Source organism: Elephas maximus, chromosome 3 (assembly GCF_024166365.1).
Source record: "Elephas maximus indicus isolate mEleMax1 chromosome 3, mEleMax1 primary haplotype, whole genome shotgun sequence".
Classification (NCBI taxonomy): Eukaryota; Metazoa; Chordata; class Mammalia; order Proboscidea; family Elephantidae; genus Elephas; species Elephas maximus.
The window spans coordinates 193,690,803-193,716,095 of NC_064821.1; the positions used below are offsets into that span (position 1 = coordinate 193,690,803).

The 25,293-nt window shown below is 40.8% G+C and overlaps 1 protein-coding gene, 1 long non-coding RNA gene and 2 other non-coding genes across 5 annotated transcripts; 1 reads left to right on the forward strand and 3 right to left on the reverse strand.

Annotated features, from left to right (window-relative positions):
- Positions 1–325: 325 nt before the first annotated feature.
- Positions 326–15,996, reverse strand: KHDC4 (KH domain containing 4, pre-mRNA splicing factor). Of its 2 annotated transcripts, XM_049880738.1 has the most exons (14): positions 15,905–15,996; positions 15,178–15,394; positions 12,310–12,438; positions 11,690–11,769; positions 10,494–10,546; positions 10,069–10,232; positions 9,150–9,361; positions 8,506–8,566; positions 7,390–7,447; positions 6,905–7,158; positions 5,053–5,226; positions 3,611–3,723; positions 2,912–3,003; positions 326–1,612 (listed from the first exon to the last, which is right to left on the reverse strand). In XM_049880738.1, the coding sequence occupies exons 1-14, from the start codon at positions 15,940–15,942 to the stop codon at positions 1,413–1,415; spliced, it is 1,845 nt and encodes a 614-aa protein (XP_049736695.1). In that variant the 5' UTR covers positions 15,943–15,996; the 3' UTR covers positions 326–1,412. The 2 variants fall into 2 exon arrangements, with proteins under 2 accessions (XP_049736695.1, XP_049736696.1); XM_049880739.1 differs by lacking the exon at positions 326–1,612 and having other exon boundaries at positions 2,910–3,003; positions 3,611–3,695.
- On the reverse strand, positions 6,092–6,226 carry LOC126074161 (small nucleolar RNA SNORA42/SNORA80 family). The gene has a single exon (XR_007516963.1). It is a non-coding gene; the product is annotated as a small nucleolar RNA SNORA42/SNORA80 family (small nucleolar RNA).
- LOC126074165 (small Cajal body-specific RNA 4) lies at positions 9,717–9,845 on the reverse strand. The gene has a single exon (XR_007516967.1). It is a non-coding gene; the product is annotated as a small Cajal body-specific RNA 4 (non-coding RNA).
- Positions 15,997–16,244: 248 nt separating the features above from the next.
- Positions 16,245–22,981, forward strand: LOC126073737 (uncharacterized). The gene is made up of 4 exons (XR_007516839.1): positions 16,245–16,480; positions 16,758–16,866; positions 17,328–19,707; positions 21,547–22,981. It is a non-coding gene; the product is annotated as an uncharacterized LOC126073737 (long non-coding RNA).
- The last annotated feature ends 2,312 nt before the right edge of the window (positions 22,982–25,293 follow it).

Consider the following 25,293-nt stretch of genomic DNA (forward strand, 5'->3'; position numbering starts at 1 on the left):
TCAGTCTTGGGCATGGCATAAAACAGGACAGTGTTTTCTTCCATTGTGTGTGAGACTGACAGAGAAGGCTTCGATTTGATGGCTGCTAACAACAAAATTTAAAAACGGGTAACTTATAGCATAATGATGTTTAAAGTTTTCATCTGGACTTTAAAGATGTACTTTGGAGAGTCATAAAACCCTTGAAATTATATACAAACTTCTGGGTCCAAATATTTTTTTTTTCTGGTGAAGAGGTTATAATTTCATCATTCTGTAAGTCCAAAGTTTATGACTATTAGTGTATGGCTGGATTATGAAAGAAAAGGAACACAGAAACCAAGGAGAATATTCATACATTTATTTATAATGAAATTATGGTCTAAATATTTACAACATATAGGAAACCAGACGACACGTTTATACAAAGCCAGCCTGCAAGTATTCAAATGTGCAAAAATGACAGTTCAGTATCTCAAACTACTTCTGGTTCAGCAGACTAGCTCCTTCACTTTCACACATCAATATTTGATACAAAAAAGTTCTTTTGGCAAAACCTGTAATGCCAAGAAAAAGGACAAGTTGCAATTTCAGTCACTAAGTCCACCATCCTATCATGTGCAGTCAAATCTCTCTATTTTAGCTGCAACCAGTTCTGAGAGAGATAGGCCACTGTGTTTCACTTCTGTGATGAGTTCCGACCAGCTTTTGGTCAAGTAGTTGTCTCTGACCCAGGTGAAGACAAAGAAGGAGCTTAGGAGGTCAATTAAAAAAAAAAAAAAAAAGAGCTATGGCTATCTGAGACAAGTGTGCCTGAAGGTGCCAGCTTTGGATCATCCCAATAAAAAGACACAATGAAAAAATAACTTCATTTTCCTACCCAGGATCCAGCTATATCCAACAATTTTAATTTAGTAAAATGGCATTTTCCAAAGAGAAAGAGTTCAAAACTGAAATATGAATGAGGATCTCTTAGAATTAAGTACTGAAGGTAAAGGATGGTCTTAAAACCACTTCCCCACTAATAAACGGTAAGGCTTTGTTTGTAACCAGTTATTATCAAAATTGACTAGACAGTAGTAAAATACAAATAAAAGTTTCTCCACATGGAAAACGCTGGGCCCAGTCAGATGTATATGGGAATGACCCTGCTGGGATGCTCTGTCGAACAAGGACATTTCATTCACTGTTAAAAAAAAGCTTCAGAGACAAGTTTGTGATTCTAAGTAAATTTTAACAGATGCTATGCCACTGCAGAAATAAGGATGTTTTAAAAAGAATGGAGCCCCTTTAGGAAGGGGACACTGTATCTCTAACTTCTGCAAAAGTCCAAGATGGTTCTCAGTACAGGACCCCAGAGTCTTGATAAATCAAACACATGCATTATTGCTAAAGAAGAGTCATCGAGGGTCAAAATTCTGGTCCACCGTTTCCTAAGGGGCCATCCAGAATGGCATCTGTTGTTTAGCTCGTGGCTGTGATGAAGGGTACTGATATCCCAAACTCCAGCCCTGTGGGAAACTACTTGCATTTTTATGACCTCCATGTTCCTCCTCTTCATCAGATGAATCTGCAGCGTAAGCTACCAAGCCAAATCCCTTCTCTGTAGTTTTCATCTTCTTGGCTGGATAATCTAGAATAGAGAAAAACACCCCAGCCCCATACCCCACCAAAAAAAAAAAAAGATAATACCATAAAATCGTTAATAAAAAAAAGATGTTAATTGTAAGTGGTTAGTTGGACACCATTTTGAGGTCACATGGTCAACGGTCACCCAAAAACGTTGATGATCACACGAAAAACAGCACCAGCATCAGCAAATGTGAATCCACCAGAACCATGTAAGAAAACAGAGAAAGAAAAAAGAAACACAAAAAAAAAAAAAAAAAGAAAACAAAAAGGAAAGTTAGCAAGTGAGACTCTAGGGGCTGATATTTCACCTTTTAAAGAGTTAAAAGAAAAGAAGTTAAGAAAAGAAAAAAATTATTTTCTTCCGTTCATTTTTATTATGACTCTAGGCAATGACCAAAACTGAGTGCATGTTACCTCTACAGGACGTAGAGTTCTGGGATACTAAGAGACATTGCTCCCAACAGCCATAGGACTACCACTATCAACCATTACAGCTATGAGAGGAGATGTGGCTCAGTTCGCCAGGCAAAGACAAAACAATCTGTATTAAGTCTCTATCAGATTACCTCCAGGTTTTCAGATATCATAAGCAATAAAATTTGGAAATGACCAATCATTAGTACTTCCTAGGGTTTTTACGTCACCAATGCTATGTATACAACGTAAGCAGTCTCTTTTCGAGACACAAGTCAGTTGAAAATAAAAGGCTGTGTAACTATACCCACACCAAACCCATTACTGTCCAGTCAATTCTGACTCACGACGACCCTACAGGACAGAGTAGAACTGTTCTATAGGGTTTTCAAGGAGTGGCTGGTGGATTCTAACGGTCGACCTTTTGGTTAGCAGCCGTAGCTCTTGACCACCATGCCACCAAAAAACAAAAACCAAACTCGTTGCCACTGAGTTGATTCCAACTCAGCAACCTTACAGGACAGAGCAGAACTGCTCCACAGGCTTTCAGAGTACAGCTGATGGATGTGAACTGCCAACATTATTGTTTCCCAGCCATAGCACGCCACGGCTCTTAGCTACTGCACCACCAAGGACCCAGACTAAGCCACCAGGGCTCCAAAATGTAAGTTGCCTGAGTCTCTTCTAGACACTGGTCAGTTCAAAATAAAAGGGTATGTAACTATATGCTATCTGTATTAAAAAAAAAAAAAAAAAAAAAGGGTGCCCTATTAGCCAGTAGATTACAGAGGTTGGATTAAACACCTGAATGAATATCAGGTTAGAAAACTAATAGTTTCAGACCAGTCTTAGTCACTCCCTGTTCCCCCAGCTACACCTTACTCACCATGGCTCCCTGTCAAGGTTCCAGACCCATTCCTTTCATCAGACTCTGTTTTTATTCCAGTCACTGGAAAGGCTGGTGGAGGCATCAACTGCCTGTTAAAAAACAAAATGAAATTTTCTCTCAAACAAATTCTATCAATCTAACTTATCAAACAGACAAGAATTTTAATCATTAATATGAACCCTTTCCACCTGATCCTTTAAACTATTATCAAGTTTTTAAGAATTAAAAGGCAGGCCCACACGCCAAAAGTGGAATGAGCCGTTGTGGGAAGCAGTCAGTTCCCAGTTATCAAGGTTTATAAGAAAGGAGACTTAAAGTACTGGATGGGAGGCTGGACTCCCATTCAAGTGGCTCCACCCATGATATTCTATGATGCCAGGTAGTAAAAAATGGCTCACTTGTTGAACACTTCTGTTATGCCTACCCTCAGGAAAATGCCAAGATGCAGACAATGAAAGCAAAGGAAGAAGTCTGAATAAGCAAGTGTTGATTTAAAGCTGAGTGTAACTCCTTCTAAGACTCTAAAAGGCATATTATTGTTCTCCACTAATGCATCAATTACAACAAACCAGAGCTTGTTTGATCCAAATGATTTCAGTCAGAATGCTGAAGCCTGTGGCAATGATCATTACTATAGCTAATGACGCAAATGACATCTGAAAATGTATTCACTTAATGATGTTCCAATGAACTTACCTGTCCCTCTCTCGCTCTTTGCCTGAGGAACTTGCCGGCTTCGATCCTGCACCTTCAATGTCACTCTGACTGGAGAAGCCTGTACCTAAATTAGTCATATGAATGGGTCCATGCTATGAGCAGAAAAATACAGTGGCATTAGCAAACCTACAACTACTGTATTGGCTTTAGCTCCTTAATGTAACTGTCAAGTGTCTCATCTTTCTTATAAATTGCAGTAAATTAAACTGAACTACACAGATCTTTAGGATTTTGAATTATAACAGTGGTCAAAGTAGGGATGACTTTCTCTTGGTCAGGGATGCTGTGATTCATTTTGTTACGTCTGTCTGTTTTCAACTGACTACCCATAATTCAACTAGTTTGTATAAACTCTAAAATGCCTCAAAATTTGTTTCAAAGAATGCTTTACAGGTTCTGGCAAAAAGCAACAGTGCTTCTTCTCTGCTAAAACAAAGCAAAATTGCATCAAACAAAATATTTCAATAATCTTTTTTAATTCTTCAGTGTATGTGTACAATTATATATGTGCACAAATCAGTCTGTTTCTGGCAGTCCTTTTTTAGGAAGGGACGGAAGATTGGGGGTGATACAGATAGAAATCATCCTCTTTTTCAGGAAGAAAAATACCAAATTTAAAGCCAAAGTTTTAAATACAAAACACATATTGGTAGAATGGAGGCTTTTGATGAAATCTTAGGGAAGAAAGAACTATGACAGGCTTTCAAAAGTCTGTTGTACGACTGTCCCTGGGTGGTGCATTAACTAACGCACTCAGTTACAGGTTTGAGTCCACCCAGTCCACCTAGTATGCCAGAAAGGCCTGGCAAGCTACTTCTGAAAAATCAGCCACTGAAAACCCTATGGAACACAGCTCTGCTCTGACACATATGGGGTCGCCATGATTCAAAACTGACTCAAAGCAATTGGTAAATCAGTTGTATAAAAAAGAGGAAGTATAAAAAGAGACTGGTGGGGGGAGCAGGCTGTCTCATTAGGGGAAGAGTAATTGGGAGTATGTAGTAAGGTGTATGTAAGTTTATAAATGAGAGACTGACTTGATTTGTAAACTTTCACTTAAAGTACAATAAAAATTATTAAAAAAAAGAAAACTGAAGAGAAAAAAGAGGAAGTACAGAATTCTACAGAACTCCTTCCAGATGCCAGTTACAGAAGACTTCTCTCTAGGTGGAGAGCTTTGTATTCTCTTACCACATTGCCCTAATGAAACCTAAGAAAAAACCCACCCGAAGGGGAACATTCACGCTTTAAATTAATCCCCCAAGTTTGATAAAAACCTAACCTAAATGGATTCCAGAAAGCAGAAATCTTAGCACTGAACTGGGAAGACTGTTGATACAGATGTGAATCTATCTTTCTTTAGAGGGAGCATATGGTAGGAGATTAAGAAGAGGAAAGCAAGACAAGGTATTTTATTTAACCTGGTATCCAAGAAGTCCAGATTCTCGCTCGTCTGGTAGCTCTTCTGTGAATCGCCTCTTCTGTGCCTGAGGCTGAGGCGGGAGTGGGGGCTGGGGCTGGGGCGGGGGCTGGGGACCAGCAGGCAAGGCAGTTTTGACAGGAGCAGCAGGAATAAAAGGACCACTCAGCGGACTCTGGGACCAAAACAAATCAAGGGAGGAAAAGGAGTGTGAGAATGCCCAACTAACAAATAAGTAAACAATGCTTACGATATACTTTAGTGATTAACATGTATTATTTGAATCTTTCCTCTCCTGGTCCTTAATTTCCTTCACATAAAATTTGTTAACGGTGTCTCCTAGCCGTCCCACCTTCATCCCAGAGGAAATGAAATTGACAATCTATATACAGTACTACTTTGAACTCTCAGGAAAAACCTGTAGTGTCCCTTGAGCCATTAGGGACAAATACGCTCATTAACAATGAAAACTCCACCTGAGGACTTAGTTCCCGCAACATCAGCAACAATATTCACTTATTTCAAGTCCTTTTATCAATGTGATTAGCTCTTTCTGTGTCGTAACTGCTGCTAATGCTCGTGGCAAAGGCAACTTCATTTGTCACTTCCATGGTTATTATTAGGTTGCTGTTTCAAGAGCAAGTCTGTCTAATGTTTTAAGAGGTTATTCCAAAAAAGAATAAGGGATGATCAAAAGAAAATCTGTATTACACTTCTAAAAAGTAAGCACTTCTAAAAAATAAACTGCTATTACTATTAATAATAAACAGCTAACATTAATTGACAGTTTGGCTCTTTTACATAATCTTCACAACCCCCTGTGATAATATAATGGTGCCAATTTTATATGTAAGGAAACCAAAGCCTGGATAGGTTAAGTTACATTCCAAAATCACGCAGCTCAAATATGAGATGGCGTGATGAACCCTTAACCACTATGCCACCAGGGAACTCTAGGTCTGCTTAAATACAAAATGTAAAGTAATAATGACTAAGGGCCATATGCAGAATTAGCTCATAAACCCCCTATTTTTGTCTTAGTGTGTACAGCTCTCGTCAGTGCTCACAGCCCATGGGTAGGGGCTGGGCAATGGTTTGAGGCTGCAGTTTATTCTGGCATGGGTACACTATGAAAGACTCACAGAGAAGGGCCCATCATAAATCCATTACCATGCTCTCACCAGTCTTTCCCCATCCAAATGAGCTATCTACTCTCCTCCTAAAATTTGAGTTTCTTAAATTGAGAAATACACCAGCACTTACAATACTTAAGTTTGGAAAGTTAGAAACACCTGTACATGGTATAACGTTTCTTTTTAAAATGAGAACTGCTAAGTTCCAATCATGTAGAGGTGTGGTGTAGGCTGCCTGGTTCTCCTTTCTTAATACTGCAAAGCCCGGTGTCGGCAAACTACGGCCCATGACTGATGCCAGCCCACCACCTGCTTTCACAAATACAGTTTTTATTAGAACACTGCTAAGTTCATTCATTTAGGTATCGTCTATGGTTGCTTTCATACCACACTAAGAAAGTGGAAGACACTATACGGCCCACAGAGCCTAAAATATTTACTATATGGCCCTTTACAGTTTGCTGATCCCTGCTCTGAACAACTATCTGGTGGCAAGACTTGTAGAACCAACCGAAACTTTAGGATGATGTACACACATGTACACACTGCCCCAAAGTACTCAGGTCGTTTGGTGATGGGACCACAGAAAGAAGACAATAGGAAAAAAAAAAAAATGTTTCACGTTACATGATTTCTTTATGAGTAATAAATACCACCACCCCCCTTGCCCAACCCCATTTTCCCTAGTTCACTGGTATGCTGCATGTCCTGCCATCCTACCTGTCCAGTGCTAGCTGGAGGCTGCACTTGTGTTATCGGGTATTGGGTTGGCACAGGTGGGACTCCAGTAGGTAATGCTGGCAAGACTCCAGGTGCCAATGAAACAGCTGGTGGCACTATGCTTGGTACTCCAAAGGGAGGTTGAACTGGCTGCTGAGGAGGGGGAACAACAGGGTAACCAGACTGATAGCCATTGGATGGATAATATGGTGGCTGAGGAGGGACACTACTTATAGCAGAGGGTTGTGTATAGCCTGAGGGGGAAGAAAAAAAGTGTTTAATCAGCTGCAGCAGAATGAGACATTTTAGTTGAATATTAAACTTAATATCTAGGGAAGAAAAATACTGAGGCAAGAATGACTTTCCAAATTACCCCAAGTTGAAGGGAACATTAGTGCCCTGGCACAGTTAGTCTAGCCTCAAGTATCATCATTTATATACAACTAGCAATTTTTAAAAATGAAAATACTTCAAGGTATACACACCTGGCAAAGGTACAGCAGTATTAATCTGATTCACAAATCTAGAATATTCAGCATGAACCTGAAAGAGAGAAAAACAACTTAATATAAGGCAGTTTCAATTCACTTTGTATTTATAATGCTCTGATTATACAACTCTAAGATGAAGAACAATTAGAAATTAAAGTGTTTAGATTAAAACGGTTCAATCAAATTTAGACTTGTTTAACATAACTTATAATAACAGATACGTCTGTAAATTATTAAGCTAGGTTTTAGGAATCAGGAGCATGGACAATCCTAAATCCCCCAAACTAGATCCAATTCTGGGGTACAAATTCATCCAGAGAGCCACCAAAACTCAGCAATTAAGAAATTTCTAAATTTTTACTATAATTGTAAGAGTTCGTTAATTTATTTATTCAACATTTAACAGGTGACCACTGTTTGCAAGGTACTATGTTAGATGCTAAAAATTTGAAGATAAGTAAGATATGATTCTTATATTTTCTTTTTTCCCTCCCGTTCTTCATTGTAAGCATCCTATTAAGCCTATAACTTCAAGGAGCAGCAAAGAAAAAAACAGGGATTGGCTAGGGAAGTTATCCGGTACAAGGACTGGCCAACAGGTTATCTGCTTAGAAGAAAGCAACCTCCCAATGGGGTATCCTTAATCCAAATACAAGGTTGAACATATTCGACCCTGAAGCCTGACTTCCTTTAGATGCTACAGAAATAGCCACACAGTTTAACTTTTTGTTATTTACTTATAGAATAAAAAGGATGGATAATCAAATCAGCAATTATCCCAAAGGCACTGCTAATTGCTTTTAAACTACTGTTGCTCTACCCTTTAGCTAAAGCTAATCTTAGCAAGAATTTAGAATGCTCATCACAAACTGACCAGGATTGAAATAGTTACATAACTAACAACACTGAGATTCTCTGATACCGATATACCACAGGCTTCAAAATTCCACACTGCAATCGCTCTTGAATAAGAAATGTATGCAACTGTAACCCCAACTAGGTGAGCCTGACTTCTTTATAGAGGATGTTAGTTACTAGGATGAAAAAAATAGCTAAGACATACCCCCAAATGGCAGTAACTCTTCTGAAAGACACAAACGTTTAACTCACTGTTTGCAAGAGATTCTCACAGAGCTTCTTGGCAGCAGCTAGGCCTTCTGGTTTGGGGTGGCTGCAAAGAAATAAGAACCAAGAATTCAAAGGGAAGAAAAATAAAAGACAGAATTCAGCCTTCCCTTTCACGCTAATTTTATGATTACTTCAATATATTCACTGTAGCTCAAATCTAAGCCTCTGAAAATCAAAAAATAGTGCCACAGAAGCCCTTTTAGATGTAACTAGTTTCATTACCACAAGCATTTTACTGGCCTCTTTCTCTGAGTAACGGTATTTCTTGATATAAAGGGATATTAAAATTACTATAAAACGTATTTAAATTGTCATAGGTTTAAATGAAACTTATTTTAAGCTCAGCACCATTTGTTTTAGGATCAAAGATTTGTGTGAAACCCAAGGCCTTGAATACTGAAATCATTCTGTCAGATAAGCATGTAAGGGCTTTCAGACACAGTTCCCCCTCCAAATTCAACAGTTTTATTAACTAATGATCAAGTGAGTACTCCTAGTGTTTAACCTAAATCCCTCACATTACTGCTAATTAAGCCCATTTTCTCTTGGTCCCTCTGAATCATTTCCACCTGCACCAATAATCAGCTAAAAAGGATTAAAACATTCTCTGTCCCGTCCATCCATACCTGATGTAAATATACATAGGTTCAAAAGCTTCTCGGCCAGATGCTGGCTCTATGCAGCCTGAACCTTTGCCCCGTAGGAAGACTTTGGCACCTGTTTCAATCTGAATGTGCTGCAAATAGGAGCAGCCTGGACCTTCCACCTTCTCCTTGACATTAAAAGTGGGCACAGCATGTTCTAGACCCACAAATAATTTATCTTGAACATAATGCATCTGTAAGAAGAAAGGAGTACCTCAGATTAAATAGCGAATATAAATAAACCCTGATCTTGTAGAAATTATGTAATTCCCCAGATATCTTTAATCATTTCCAGAATAATGACCCCTATAATTTCTACCACGAGCACATAAAAATAAACTCTATCAAGTAACTTAATTTAAACGAGAACTACATATTCCATGTCCCTTCTTACAACATAAACACCTCAGTCTGCTCTGCAAAAAAGATGCTGAAGAGGAGAAAAACCCCAAGATCTAATATTAAGCACTCTACCTCCGCCCAACTGACAGTAAAGCGTAAGTCAGTAAGAAATTAATAGCAAAGACAATCTCCTGTAAAAATGGACTAGAATGTTGGGCAGTACAGTCAGCCCTGTGATACTCTCCAATAAGGGCTGCTCTCTCCAACCCTTTTTTCTAGGAGGATTGTATCAGCAGAGTCTTGCTTCATCAGACTCAGCTTTCTTAGTCCTCCAGCTGCCATTAAGTTCACAAATACAAATTCAAACCACTAACATGAAAATGTACAGTGTTTATACCCTTTGATCCTATCAATCCTCTTTCTAAAATACGGCAGTATGAAAAGGTGTGGCTCGGATGAAAACCTAAATGTCCATTAATTGAATATTAACAGTGGGTAACTTTCAGATTAGAATTTCAAGAAATGATACAGCTGTTAATGATCCCTTCACAAAACATACCCCTGACTGGAAAGGAGGCTTCTGGCTAACAGCTGGAGACAGCTGAGCGATGGGTGCTGGCTGGTGATACACAGTGACTGTTGCACCATTAAAAGTTGGACTTGTCCCTGTGGCCGCCTTCACCACCCCATTGGTGATAATTTCTTTGATTCGGTTTACAGCTCCTAGGGAAAGACACAGATAGTAAGATAACCAAAGAATGAAACGAACTGACCAGTGCCCAAAGATAAAAGACAGGACAATGCTAAATTACTCAAGCATTAATCCATTTCATGAGTTACTCTTCAAGCCCCCATGCACACATTTGTGCGCACTGCAAAAACAGGACTTTTAACAGCCATCAGGGAGTCTGTCAACTTGTTACGCAAAGCCCTGAATTTTCAACCTTCACAAAAAATGATACATGAGCTAAAAACATTACTTACTATCCACTAATTCCCGGGTCTGGCCCTGAACATGAAGATACAACGGTCGATCCCTGTAAGGAGAAATATAAACCGATTATCAAACTGCATACCCAAAGAAGCAGTCAAAGAGTTCCTAACTCTGATCCGTGATGTTTAAAATTTCCAGGTAAGAAAAGACACTGTATACACGGAAAGGAGTATCGGTAGTTAATTTCTGAGATCATGGTTTTCCAACTGTAGAACAAATTTTTCTTGTTTAAAGTTAACTTGCTCAGATGGGGATCAAACCTGTTCTTACAGACTCATTAATTAGTATCTGACCAAGTGAAATGATCCAATGCTCAAGAACAGAATTCCTTTTATTGGATGCCTAGTCAGTTACAGGCACAGGTGTTCGTGGCCATCCAAATTAATGAGGCACATTTTTAAAGGCCCGCGCCAACTAAAAACACTCTTTAGATTCTAAATGTAAAAGGTAGCTCAAATTCTGGTTATAACAGTGAAGAAAGCGGTCAACAACCGTACGGTTAGTAGAAAGCAGTAGATAAAAAAACAAATGTGTTTAAAGAAAGACAAAATTCAAAACAGCAACTAGCACACAGATAATACTTTCATATTTGGTTTTGAGTACATCCTCGGTTTAGAGTAGGAGCAAATTTTACCCCCTAATTATACTTAATTTAAGCCAATGTTAACAATCTTGCATGCCCCCAAGTACCTGTCAACTTATAGTGGAGAGAAGCTCAAACATTAAATAATGGAAGCAATGAAGCTGATATTAAATGTTTACATTCATAACCTACAACCCACAATCATCATCGAGGCAATGAGGAGTTTGATAGAAGGATGTGCAGTCCTTTTTAAAAGGAGATTACAACAAAATATGAGCTCCTACAGGGGAAAATGTTCCCATAGGGGAGTAAAAATTGTTTAGAAGTATACATATTAAATGTTAATAACGACTTTCTTTTACACTTTCTTGTAATTAAAATTCCCTCCAATAAAAACGTTATAAAATGAAAAACCAAAAAGCCATAGGAAAAAAAATAGCAGCCAACACTTTTTATACCTATTTAAGATGCCCGAGATTCTCCTTTAGTGCATATGTATCAAACTACTAACCAGATATTTACATATATTCCCCAAGAATGAAAAATACAAAGCTAATATTATTTGTACGCCCAACTCTTCCCCCAGTAAAAAAGCATACACACCCTGGTCCCACTTTGGCCTTCTCCTCAGTTGTCATGAACCTCCCTCGAGTTGATACGGCAGCCCCACTGAGTCTGCTGATCTAAAGAGGGAAATGTGCTATTAAAAAAATGACGTGGTGATTGGTGGATTCCAATGGCAGATGGCAGGATAGCCTTTTCCCATTCATTCATTCCACCACTAAGATAGGAATCAGTTCTCTCTAATACTTGAAATTGCAGTTCCATTGTTTTTTTTTTACTCAAACCAACCCAGGAAGTTCACTCATCTGTTTCATTACCTTCATTAAGAAATTCCTCCAAAGTTAAATTATACCTAATCCTGACTTCAGAGACTATAACCAAAACCCACTTACAAATATCCGACTCCTGTTTTAGCAGAGCGCTGGCAGCACAATGGTTAATAACTCGGCTGCTAACCAAAAGGTTGGCAGTTCGAATCCACCAGCCACTCCTTGGAAACTCTATGGAGTAGTTCTACTCTGTACTACAGGGTCGCTATGAGTTGGAATCAACTTGATGGCAACAGGTTTGGTTTTTTGGTTTGTGTTTAGAGGTCCTGTTTTTCGGAAACAACATTCACCCACCACCTTCCCCAAACAAGAGGCCCAACTCCTCCACACCTCATCTTGAGTCTGTCCTCGAGTCAGCAAGTTCCTACACGTGAGAGGCACATCATTGATTTCGACTTCGGCTACCACCAGGTCATCCTTGCTCTTATTGCTAGTCAGGCCTTTGCCAGGGGCCTGAAGCTACAAAAAGAGAAAGAAATTAAAGTTTACAAAACGGAGTAAAATCTTTTAGTTGTACGGTTTACAACTACCCCTTCCCAAGTCCCACCACCTCCCTACCGTTCCCTTCATCTGGCTGCCAACACACTTGGAAAAACTCCTTGGTCATTCTTCATAAATGAAATAAACAAAATCTTACTAAAATGACACCATGAAGTCAATTTACTTGACGGCCATCATCAGAATTTCTCTGTAACCTTGGCCATGTGTGTATTTTTATAGCCATATAACTAAAGAAACTCTATAGACTAGAAGCTGCAACCTCCAAAAGGAATATTACAGAGCCAAGTTATGATGCTTCAATTAACTGGCTGTATGTGCAGTAAAACACAGGGTAGAGTCCAAGGCATAACAACCCATACAAGCCATTCATACAGTATTTGCTGCCTTTGTGCCAAACTTAGTGACAGCACATCAAATTACTAATTTGATCCTCAAGAACCCTTAAATCGTATCTAATCCTTCCACTACCTTCTATTACGGAAGAACAAAGAGAATGGATAAAAAGCCAAGGAAGATCCTAAGCCTGATTCTCTCAATATTTAAACTACAGGTAAATCCAGATAGCTGAATTTGAACATTATGTGAAAGAGTTTTAATCGTGAGATGGCCCTCCCCAACCCTGGATGCCCTCCACCAATATTGGCAGATCTGCTCGAGAAACGTAAAATACAGTTAGATACATTAAAAAATGTGAAGGCAAAACTAAATACAGACTCAACAATACTACCTTTCCTTTGACTAGCACTTTATAGTATGCACTTATCTCACTGAATCCTTATGACCACCTTTAAAGGTACAAATCAGGACTATCCAACAGAGCTTACTGTGATGATGTAAACGCCCTTATCTGAGCAGTCCAGTATGGTTACTGCTAGTCACATGTTGAGCACCTGAAATACAGTTCAAGGGACTGAGGAACCTGAATATTAAATTTTATTTGAACAGCCACAGTGGCTAGGTCTACCGTACTGGACAGTGCAGATATTATATTAGTAACCCCACTACATGAAACTGAGGCTCAGTGATGCCAAAACCACACAAGCAGCAATTGCCGGTTCTGGGTTTTAAACCCAGGGCTTCTGACTCAAACCCTGTTATTTATACACCATGCTATCTCCTGCTGACTTTAACTATCACTTTAAAGATTACTTCTAAGAGAAAACATATGATGTATATTATTAACATCAGTATTAAGAATCTTAACATTCAAAGAACATTATGCATTTGTCAGTGGGCTTTTAATTTTCCTCGTAGACCTTAGAAATGGACAACTGACTCACACAATCTTTACAAACCATAAAACTACATGGATTAGCTTCCAATTCGCTAACAGTTCTGAATATTTAGGAACCCAGACAGCTTATGGCCTACTGATAAACAGTCTATAGAACTAACTGGAAGGCTCAACAAAGGAGCGCACTTTCAAACACCGAACTCACCTCTTCATGTGTTACTAAGGCAAACTTTAATTTAAGCTAAAAAATATTTTCTCAAGTGAAAATTATAATAGAATGGGCTGCCTGGAAGCATATAATTCTCCACCTCTAGAGGCTTTCAGGAAACGCTGGTGGCAGAGTGGTTAAGTGCTACCTACAGCTGCTAACCAAAAGGTTGGCAGTTCGAATCTACCAGGTGCTCCTTAGAAACCTTACAGGGAAGTTCTACTCTGTCCTATAGGGTCGCTATGAGTCGGAATCGACTTGACTGCAACGGGTTTGGTTTTGGGTTTAGAGGCTTTCAAACAAGCTAGATGACCAACTGTCTGGGTGATTTAAAGTCAGATGGTTGCACCTACCACTTGCAGATCTTGGACTGGTTACTTTAAATCATTCTTGAGCCTAATTTTCCATATCTGTAAACTAGTGACAATAATCTATTCCAGAATTCTTATAAGGATTAAAAAAAAAAAAAATGAAAAGCATTCTTTCAACACAAACAGCCACCATAATTATTATCCTGCTGGAGTATTCTTGCACTCTGTGGCAAGGTGAACTAAAAGCTTCTAGCTGTAAAATTCGAAATATACCAGGGATTTTATAAAATGACTAAATCGTTTCCTCAACTGGTGTAAAAACAAGAACCCATATATAAACTATTCATCTACTTGGTTAAAGTTTAATTGTACTTTAGTTGAGTAGAAGGTCAGGGAAAAAGAGGGCGCTCAATGAGACGAACTGACACAGTGGCTGAAACAATGGGGTCAAACATAGCAACAACTGTGAGAATGATGCAGCACCAGGCAACGCTGCATTCTATTTGTACATGGAGCCATTATGAGTCGGAGCTGACTCGATGGCACCTAACAACAGTTAAGTAGTCATTAAGTAAATATCTGTAGTTCTAATTAGAGAGAGGCATTTTAGAGTTCACTCCACCTGAACTTCTCTTTTAACTTCAGAGAAAACGCCCGTATACCCAAAACATATTACATCTTTTAAATGAATACAAAGAACTTAAACTGAACTAAGCGAACATAGACAAAACAAGCTATTTGGTCCACAAAAATGTAATCAGCCCACTCAAAACTGCTTCAGAAAAACAAGTATGACAAAATGTCATCTGGTAAGTTCCAAAACTAAATGATCTTCAAATTATTGTACCACTGCTTTCCCTTCCATTAACATAAATGATACAGAGATTACAAGACTACAAATAACCCTTACAAGAACCACAATTAGTTCTTTCAACTTCAAGTACCTTCTCAGCAGCATTCTGAGTTGGTTTCAGCTTCCCTTTGGCCATGAGCATGGCATTGATCTTCGCAGCCACGGCAGCAGCTGCATCCAAGGCTCCAGAGGGAGCAGCTGTGGAGCCCCCAGGGCTTCCTCCACTGCTGGTGACCTCCCCACCTGGAGCCGCCGGTGGGAGGAAGAGAAGCGGGGCTGGAGCTGGTTGGTCCCATTTGCTGCGGCGCCTACAGAAAGACAAAGATAAATATTAACTCCCAAAGCTTTCATTTATATTATTCTTCCCTTACAGCGACTTTAACACCCCATTTTCCTTCTACCCTGATTCCTTTACCCCTCCGATCTTCTACCGAGTCTAAAATTCCATTTCTCCTTAAATAGACAATTAAAGACTCTACGTCTCAAAATCCCCATTTCTTTCAAACCTTTCTCAGTGTCCACTGCCTTTCTACTCTGTTATCTCCACGGAAAAGACTCCACTCTGTGCCACATGCCCTCGTTTTCGCCGTCATCTTGGCTCGCCCTTCCGAAAGTATCGGCTTCTCTCCTCCCTCCGCTCCCCGCCAACCCTTTCAAGGGCCCCAGGCCTGCTCCCCATCTTTCTCCCCAAGAGTCCGACCCTCCAATCCGTACACTTCCCGCTTAAACGCCCCTCCACACAAACGCAGCTTCCGTGATCCCTCTGCCTCTCCCGTGACCCCACGCTCACTCCAATGTCCTCGCCCAAAAAGCCTCACCCGCCAGCTCCAGGATGCGTCGCGCTCCCCGCGGACATGGCGACCGGCTGTGCTCAACCACCCGCCAACTACCCCACTACCACCTTCCCGTCACTTCCGCCCCCAACGCCCTTACGCACAGTCCCTTCCGGTCTTGTGGCCAAGCGCTTCCGGTAGCAATGTCGATTCCGATTGGACTGTACGTGATTTAAAGGCGTCTAGCGTTGTCTGAGACAGGTAGGGTGTGATCTTCCGGCTTGTGACTAACCCTTGAGAAAGATGGCTGCTATGAGTAATTTAAAGGCAGAAATGGAGCGAGGAGAATCCATCTTTGTTATGGGCAAGTTGGTAGCCAGGAAGACAGTACGCATGAGTGAGAGAGTAGAGGGCGTTCTCGCCCAACTTCAGCTACGTTTGTCTGGTGTTCTAGCATCTGGCCTTGGAGAGAGACTTCCCGCGACTTTTACAACGCTTTACGCTTCAGTTATCTATTTAGGGAAAGGGAATCGATATGTTTCAAAGTCATTTGAAGAATTTCCTGGCTTTTTCATTTTTGTGCGCCAAGCACTGCTTTAAAAACAGAGGGTATAAAGATGAGTAAGTCACGAGTATTGCCTTTCTGGTACTCACAATGTAGCGGAGTAGGCATGGGGGCAATTACATATAATACGGTTGGGGGCACAGTGGTTAAAGCGCTCGGCTGCCAACTCTCGGGGTTCAAACATACTAGACGCTCTGCGGAGGAAACATGGCAGGCTGCTTGCTAAAAGATTTACAGCCTTGCAAACTGTGGGGACGCCGTACTCTGTCCCGTAGGGTCGGTATCAGTCGGAATCGACTCTATGGCAATGTTTTTGTTTTTAATTAAAAACAGGAATAAGATGATATATTCAACTCGGTGGGGCACCTAAGGGATCTGAAGGAAATGGAAGCTAAACAAGTCAGGTGAGAGCTGGAGAAGAGACGCTGCGATCCAGTGGAAGGTATGAAATACCTATTCTGGCGTCTACATACCTACGTTTGGGCTAGCTGGGGGAGGCGAGGGCAGATCATGAAAGGCCTTGAATGCCATGGTAAGGAGCGTGAGTTGATTTTGGAGGCCATAGGCTCCAACATATGAAGTGTCTCAGAGCTGCAAGGAGTCTCTACCAAAAACCAAACCAAACTTGTTGCCAGAGTCGGTTCCAACTGGTAGGCGTCTCTGGATAAAAAAAATCTAATGCTATTTTTCAAATAACTAGATCCTGATATGATTAATAAAAGAGAAGTTAATTTGAAAACAAGATTTATAGTGTTTCTCCATCAGCATTTAATAAAAATGTTATCCCTTGCAAATTTGAAACACCACTGTTACCATGTAGGAAATGGCATATACAGATATAATATTTCTGCATTCTTTTCCATTGCATTCATCTATTCCTTTGCTATACTGTTTTCATTACAGCAACCCTGTGCATATTTTTCCACCACTTTTCCGTCAGTTTGTTGTACTGTTGTGGCTTGCATGTTGCTGTGATGCCAGAAGCTATGCCACCAGTATTTCAGATATCAGCAGGGCCACCTATGGTGGACAGGTTTCAGCGGAGCTTCTAGACTAAGACAGACTAGAAAGAAGGACCTGGCAGTCTACTTCTGAAAAGAATTAGCCAGTGAAAACCTTATGAATAGCAGCAGAACATTGCCTGATATCGGGCTGGAAAATGAGCCCCTCAGGTTGGAAGGCACTCAAAATAAAACTGGGGAAGAGATGCCTCCTGAAAATAGAGTTGACCTAAATGACATGAATGGAGTCAAACTTTTGGGACCTTCATTTGCTGATGTGGCATGACTCAAAATGAAAAGAAACAGCTGCAAACATCCATTAATAATTAGAACATGGAATGCATGAAGTATGAATCTAGGAAAACTGGAAGTCTTCAAAGATGAAATGGAACTAATAAAGGTTTACATCCTACACCTTAGCTGAAATGGATGAAATTGGTATTGGTCATTTTGAATTGGACAATCATATGGTCTGCTACACCAGGAATGACAGATTGAAGAGGAATGGTGTCACATTCATTGTCAAAAAGAATATTTCAAGATCTGTCCTAAAGTCCAGTGCTGTCAGTGACAGGATAACATCCATATGCCTACAAGGAAGACCAGTTAATATGACTCTTATTCAAGTTTATGCACCAACCCCTGAGACCAAAGATGAAGAAGTTGAAGATTTTTACCAACTTCTGCGTTCTGAAATTGACCAAACATGTAATCAAGATGCATTGATAATTACTGGTGATTGGAATGCAAAAGTTGGAAACAAAGAAGAAGGATCAGTAGTTGGAAAATGGCCAAAACAACAGAAGGCTCTGCAACAGGTTCAGGCTGCTATGCAAGCTGCTCTGCCACTTGGGCCACATGATCCGACTGATCCAATGGTGCTTGAGGTGGCCGTGGTGGATAGAAATGCTGTTTGGAGTCTTTGGCAGGCTCCTATTGGTGAATCACAGTGCAGACCCTTAGGATCTTGGAGTAAAGACCTGCCATCCTCTGCGGATAACTACTCTCCTTTTGAGAAACAGCTTTTGGCTTGTTACTGGGCCTTACTAGAGGCCGAATGCTTAACCGTGGGACACCAAGTCACCATGTGGCCTGAGCTGCCCGTCATGAACTAGGTGTTGTCTGACCCACAGAGCCATAAAGTTGGACATGCACAATAGCACTCCATCATTAAATAGAAGTGGTATGTACAAGATTGGGCCTGAGCAGGACCTGAAGGCACAAGTAAATTGCATGAGGAAGTGGCCCAAATGCCCATGGTCTTCACTCCCGTCACATTACCTTCCTTCTCCTAGTTTGCACCTATGGCCTTGTGGGAAGTTCTTTACAACCAGTTGACTGAGGAAGAGAAATCTCATGCCTAGTTTACAGATGGCTCTGTGTGGTATGCAGATACCACTCAAAAGTGGACAGTGGTAGCACTACAGCCCCTTTCTGGGACATCCCTGAAGGACAGCAGCGAAGGGAAGTCCTCCCAGTGGGCAGAACTTCGAGCAGTGTATCCGCTCATTTTGCTTGGAAGGAAAGACAGCCAGATATGTGATTGTATACTGATTCATGGGCTATGGTAAATGCTTTGACTGGGTGTCAGGGACTTGGAAGGAACGTGATTGGAAAATTGATGACAAGGAAGTATGGGGAAGAGGCATGCGGACAAACCTCTCTGATTAGGCCAAAGAAGCAAAGATGTTTTTATCTCATGTGAATGCTCACCAAAGGGTGACCTTGGCAGAAGAGGATTTTATCAATAAAGTGGAGAGGATGACACGTTCTGAGGATACCAGTCAGCCTCTTTTCCCTGCCACTCTGTCATTGCCCAATGGGCTCATGAAAAAAGTGGCCATGTTAGCAGGGATGGAGGTTATGCATGGGCTCAGCAACATGGCCTTCCACTCACCAAGGCTGACTTGGCTGCGGCCATGGTTGAGTGCTCAATCTGCCATTAGCAGAGACCAACACTGAGTCCCCAATATGGCACCATTCCTAGGGGTGATCAGCCAGCAGCCTGGTGACAGGTTGATTACATTGGATCACTTCCATCATGGAAGGGGCAGTGTTTTGTTCATACTGGAATGGACACTTACTCTGGATATGGATTTTCCTTTCCTGCATGCAATGCTTCTGCCAAGACTACCATCTATGGCCTTACAGAATGCCTTATCCACCATCATGGTATCCCACACAGCATTGCCTTGGATCAAGGAATTCACTTCACAGCAAATGAAGTGTGACAGTGGGCTGTGCTCATGGAATTCACTTCAGGATAATGGAGAACATGCCAGGTAGGTTGCGGCAGTGTCCTCCAGGAGGCTGTATATGCTCTAAATCAGCATCCTCTGCTGTTTCTCCCATAGCCAGGATTCATGGGTCCAGGAATCAAGGGGTGGAAATGGGAGTGGCACCACTCATTCTTGCTCCTATTCACCTACTGGCAAAATTTTTGCTTCCTGTCCCCACAACCCTATGCTCTGTGGATTTAGAGGTCTTAGTTCCAAAGGGAGGGATGCTCCCACCAGAGACACAGCACTGATTCCATTGAACTGGATGTTAAGAATGCCAACTGGCCATTTTAGGCTTCTCCTTATGCCTCTGGGTCAACAGGCAAAGAAGGGAGTTACCATATTGGCTGGTGTGATTGATCCTGATTACTAAGAGGAAATAGGATTGATATTACATAACGGAGGTAAAGAATAGTATGTCTGGAATGTGGAAGATTCCTTAGGACGTCTCTTAGTACTACCATGCCCTTTGATTAAAGTCAATGGAAAACTATAGCAACCCAATTCCAACATGACTACTAATGGCCTAGACCCTTTAGGAATGAAGGTTTGGGTCACCCCACCAGGCAAAAAACTACAACCAGCTCAGGTGCTTGCTGAGGGCAAAGGGAGTATGGAATGGGTGGCGGAAGAAGGTAGTTCTGAATACCAGCTATGACCATGTGACCAGTTGCAGAAATGAGGACTAGTTATTTTTAGTATTTCTTTGCTTTGTTATATCTGTGTGTGTTGGTGTGCGTGTGTGTGTGTATCTATATATGTATATACATAGAAAATACCTTTTTCTTTTATTTCATTACTTATTATAAAATATAGGATGTAAATGGGGCTAGTGCTTTTTTGGTTGTATGTTGTATCATGTTAGATGCAAGTATGACTTTATAATTGTCTTTATTTAGAGATTATGGTTTAAGGAGATGTGTACAAGTGTCAAGTTGACAAAAGGTAGACTGTGATGGTTAAGGTAATGTGTCAATTTGGCTAGGCCATTTTTCTTAGTTATCTAGTGCTGCTATAACAGAAATACCACGTATGGATGGCTTTGACAAACAAATTTATTCTCTCACAGTTTAGGAGGCTTTTTTTTTAATAGAGGTTTTATCTAGTGCTGCTATAACAGAAATACCACATATGGATGGCTTTAACAAACATAAATTTATTCTCTCACAGTTTAGGAGGCTAAAAGTCTGAATTCAGGACACTAGCTCCAGGGGAAGACTTTCTCTGTCAGCTCTGGGGGAAGATCCTTGTCATCAGTCTTCTTTTGGTTCTAGGAGTTTTCCAGCACAGGGACACTGGGTCCAAATGACACGCTTCACACCCCTGGCTCTTCTTGCTTGGTGGTAATGAGGTCCTTCTCCTCTCTGCTTGCTTCTCTCTTTTATGTCTCAAGAGAGATTGACTCAAGATACAACCTAATCCTGTAGTTGTGTCCTGCGTCATTAACATAACTGCCTCTAACCCTGCCTCATTAACTTCATAGAGGGTAGGATTTACGACACATGGGGAAATTATTTCAGATTACACAATGGAGGACAACCACACAATACTGGGAAACGTAGCCTAGCTAAGTTGGCACACATTTTGGAGGAACACAATTCAATCCATAACAGCTATGATTCTCAGTGGTTTGGGCAGATATTATGTAATCATCCTCCATTTTGTGATCTGATGTGAGCACCCCAACAGTTTAAAGGGGAGTTTCATTGGAGATGTGACCTGCCTCCAATGTATGTGGATGTTCAAGCAAAGCTCGCTCCCTCTCGATCCTGCATCCAACTTGTCATCCTTGGACCTCTGGTTCTTGGGATGTGAGTTAGCAGCCTGCAATCTGACCTGCAGATTTTGGGATCCGCCACCTCTCACAGCCCTGTGAGCCAGCAACCTGCTGCCTGACCTGCCAATTTTGGGTTTGTCAGCCCCTGAAACCACGTGAGTCAGGAGAAGCCTCCAGCCTGATGTCTGACCCATGGATTTGGGACTTGCCAGCCTCTACAAATGCGTGAGCCATTTCCTTGAAATAAATCTCTCCATATATATGTGTGAATGTATATATGTGTGTATATATATACATGCTTCACTGGTTTTGCGCCTCTAGAGAGCCCACCCTAAGACATATACAAGTTTTTGTGTGAACACATTCTATCAGTCTTTTGGATATATCTAGGGATGGAATTGCTAGGTCATATAGTACCTGTATGTTTAGCTTTTTGAGGAACTGACAAACTTTTCCAAAGGGACTGCACCCTTTACATTCCCACCAGCGATATGTAAGGGTTCTAATTTTTCCACATCCCCACCAACACTTGGTACTTTTTGTCTTTTTGATTATAACCATCTTTTTTTTTTTTTTTTTTTAGTGAGTTTGACGCCCTGGGGACTGGGTGGGTAGTGAGTTTGAAGTGGTATTTCTTTGTGATTTTGATTTGCATTTCCCTAATGACTAATGAAGGAGCCTGTGGTGCAGTGGTTAAGTGACCAGGTGCTAATCAAGAGGTAAGTGATTTGAACCCACCAGCCACTCTGGGAGAAAGATTCAGCAGTCAGCTTCCTTAAAGATTATAGCCTTGGAAACACCTATGGGGCTTCCAAACGCTACTCTGTTCTGTAGGGCCTCTATGAGTCAGAATTCACTCCGGGGGAATGGGTTTTTTAAATGACTAACAAAGGTCTCTAGGTGATGTAAACAGTTTACTCTTGGCTACTAACCTAAAGGTTGGCGGTTCAAACCCACGCACTTGTACCATAGAAGAAAAGTCCTGGTGATCTGCTTCTGTTAAGATTACAGGCAAGAAAACCTTATGGAGCAGTTCTACTCTGTAACACATGGGATCACTATGAGTCAGAATCAACTTGATAGCAACTAACAACATCGACAGTGACTAATCAGGAGTCCCTGGGTGGTGCAAAAGGTTAACTGGGACTTGGATACTGAGGCCCAGAGGTACCTCGGAAGAAAGGCCTGGTGATCTACTTATAAAAAGTCAGCCAGGAAATGGGGAGCAACTGCTACTGAGTATGGGGTTTCTTTTTGGGGTGATGAAAATGTCCTGGAACTAGACAATGGAGATGGCTGCACAAGCTTGTGAATATGTTAAAAAGCCACTGGAACTATGGAGCATAGTTCTATTCTACCACACATGGGATCACTATGAGTTGATGTCAGCTGCATGGGAACTGGTTTGGTTACTCGACTCATGATGTTGAATATCTTTTTAGTTGCATGTATTCAAATCCTTTCCCCATTTTTTAACTGGGTTATTTTTCTTTTTATTGTTGAATTGTAAAAGTTCTTTGTGTTTTAGGGATAATGTCCCTTATCAGATATATAATTTGCAAATATTTTCTCCCGTTCTGTGGATTGTCTTTTCACCTTCTTGATAGTATCCTTTGAAGCACATATGTTTTTTAATTTTGCAGAAGCATTGTTTTTATTTTTAAACTTGGGAAGTAGCTACATGTTTACAATAATAATTCTTCCCAGCGAGGAATGTGGTGTGATTTTCCATTTTGTGGAGTCTTGTTTTATGCCCTTCATAAATCTTAGACAGTGTTCATCTGGATTTTGGTACCTGTCTATTTGAAATGTTTTAAAATATTTGTGGTTTTCTATTTTTATTTTTATTGTACTTTAGATGAAGGTTGACAGAACAAAATAGTTTCTCATCAAATAGTACCAAGTATTGTTTTATGACATTGGTAAACCACCCCACAACATGTCAACACTCTCCCTTCTCAACCTTAGGTTCCCTATTACCAGCTCTATTTGAATTTTTTCATAAGTATTTAAAATTTTTGGCAACTATTTTTTTTTATTGTGCTTTAGGTGAAAGTTTACAAATTAAGTCAGTCTCTCATACAAAAATTATACACACCTTGCTTTGTACTCCCAGCTGCTGTCCCCTTAATGAGACAGCACATTCCTTCTCTCCACCCTGTATTCCCCATGTCCATTCAACCAGTTCCTGACCCCCTCTGCCTTCTCATCGCACCACCAGCCACCAGATGGGAGTTCCCCACATGGGCTCAAGTGTCCACATGAGCCAAGAAGCTCACTCATCACCAGTATCATTGTCTATCTTACAGTCTAGTCCACCAATCCCTGTCTGTAGAGTTGGCTTTGGGAATGGTTCCAATTTTGGGCTAACAAAGGGTCCGGGGACCATAACTGTCAGGGTCCCTCCAGTCTCAGTAAGACCATTAAGTTTGGCAGCTATTTTGAAAAACATCTAAATTTTCTTTTTAACAAGTTATTTTTAGTATAAAAGAAATTCATTGTTCTTAGGCGTCATCAAGTCGCTTTTCAACTCATAGGGACTGCACATGACAGCGTAGAACTGCCCCATAGTGGTTTCCTAGGCTGTAATTCTTAATGAGAGCAGATCACCAGATTTTTTTCTCCTGCGGAGTGGCTAGTGGACTCATTACCAGCCAGGCACCTACCCATTGTGCCACCAGGGCTCCTTATAAAAGAAATCTACTGCTAAACTCTACATAGTTCCAGTAATTTTTGAGTCAAATCTCATGGATTGGCAAAACAGTATAGTGGGCAATAGCACACACTGCCTAAGTTCAAATCCCTGTAACTCTGCAGTTTCCTAGTGCTCATTTGAGTGCAGGCCACTTACTACCAACTCTAAGGCAGTGACATCTAAGAGATCCCGTATGTTGTAGGAGAAGCAGCAAAACTAACTTGTCATTGTTAGGTGCCATCCAGTTAGTTCTGACAGAACAAAGCACTGCCCGGTCCTGCACCATCCTCGCAATTGTTGCTATGTTTGAGCTCATTGTTGTAGCTACTGTGTCAGTCTATCTCATTGAGGGTCTTCCTCTTTTTTGCTGGCCCTCTGCTTTACCAAGGATGATGTCCTACTCCAGGGACTGGTCCCTTCTAATAACCTGTCCAAAGTATGTAAGATGAAGTCTCGCCATCCTCGCTTCTAAAGAGCATTCTGGCTGTACTCATTCCAAGACAAATTTGTTCATTTTTCTCTCGTTGCATAGTATATTCAGTATTCTTTGCCAACACCATAATTCAAATCCATCAATTCTTCTTCGGTCTTCCTTATTCATCATTGTCCAGCTTTCACATGCATATGAGGTGATTGAAAATACCATGGCCTGGGTTGGGTGCACCTTAGTCCTCAAAGTGACATCTTTGCTTTTGAACACTTTAAAGAGGTCTTTTGGAGCAGATTGCCCAATGCAATATGTCGTTTGACTTCTTGACTGCTGCTTCCATGGGTACTGATTGTGGATCCGAGTAAAATGAAATCCTTGACAACTTCAATCTTTTCTCTGTTTATCATGATGTTGCTTATTGGTCCAGTTGTGAGGCTTTTTGTTTTCTTTATGTTAAGGTGTAAGCCATATTGAAGGCTGAGGTCTTTGATTTTCATCAGTAAGTGCTTCAAGTCCTCTTCACTTTCAGCAAGGAAGGTTATGTCGTCTGCAGACTGCAGGTTGTTAATGAGTCTTCCTCCAATCCTGATGCCACGTTTTTCTGCATGTACTCCCCCTTCTCAGATTATTTGTTCAGCATACAGATTGAATAAGTATGATGAAAGGATACAATCCTGACACACACCT

Bases quoted from the DNA above. Each gene is read 5' to 3' on its own strand.
- KHDC4 (XM_049880738.1), bottom strand. From the start codon at position 15,942: ATGTCCGCGGGGAGCGCGACGCATCCTGGAGCTGGCGG. The intron at 11,770-12,309 runs GTGTGGAGGAGT...TTCCCTCTTTAG, and splicing joins GAGGACAGACTCAAGATGAG to ATCAGCAGACTCAGTGGGGC. The intron at 7,159-7,389 runs GTGTGTATACCT...CTTCCCCCTCAG, and splicing joins TACTGCTGTACCTTTGCCAG to GCTATACACAACCCTCTGCT.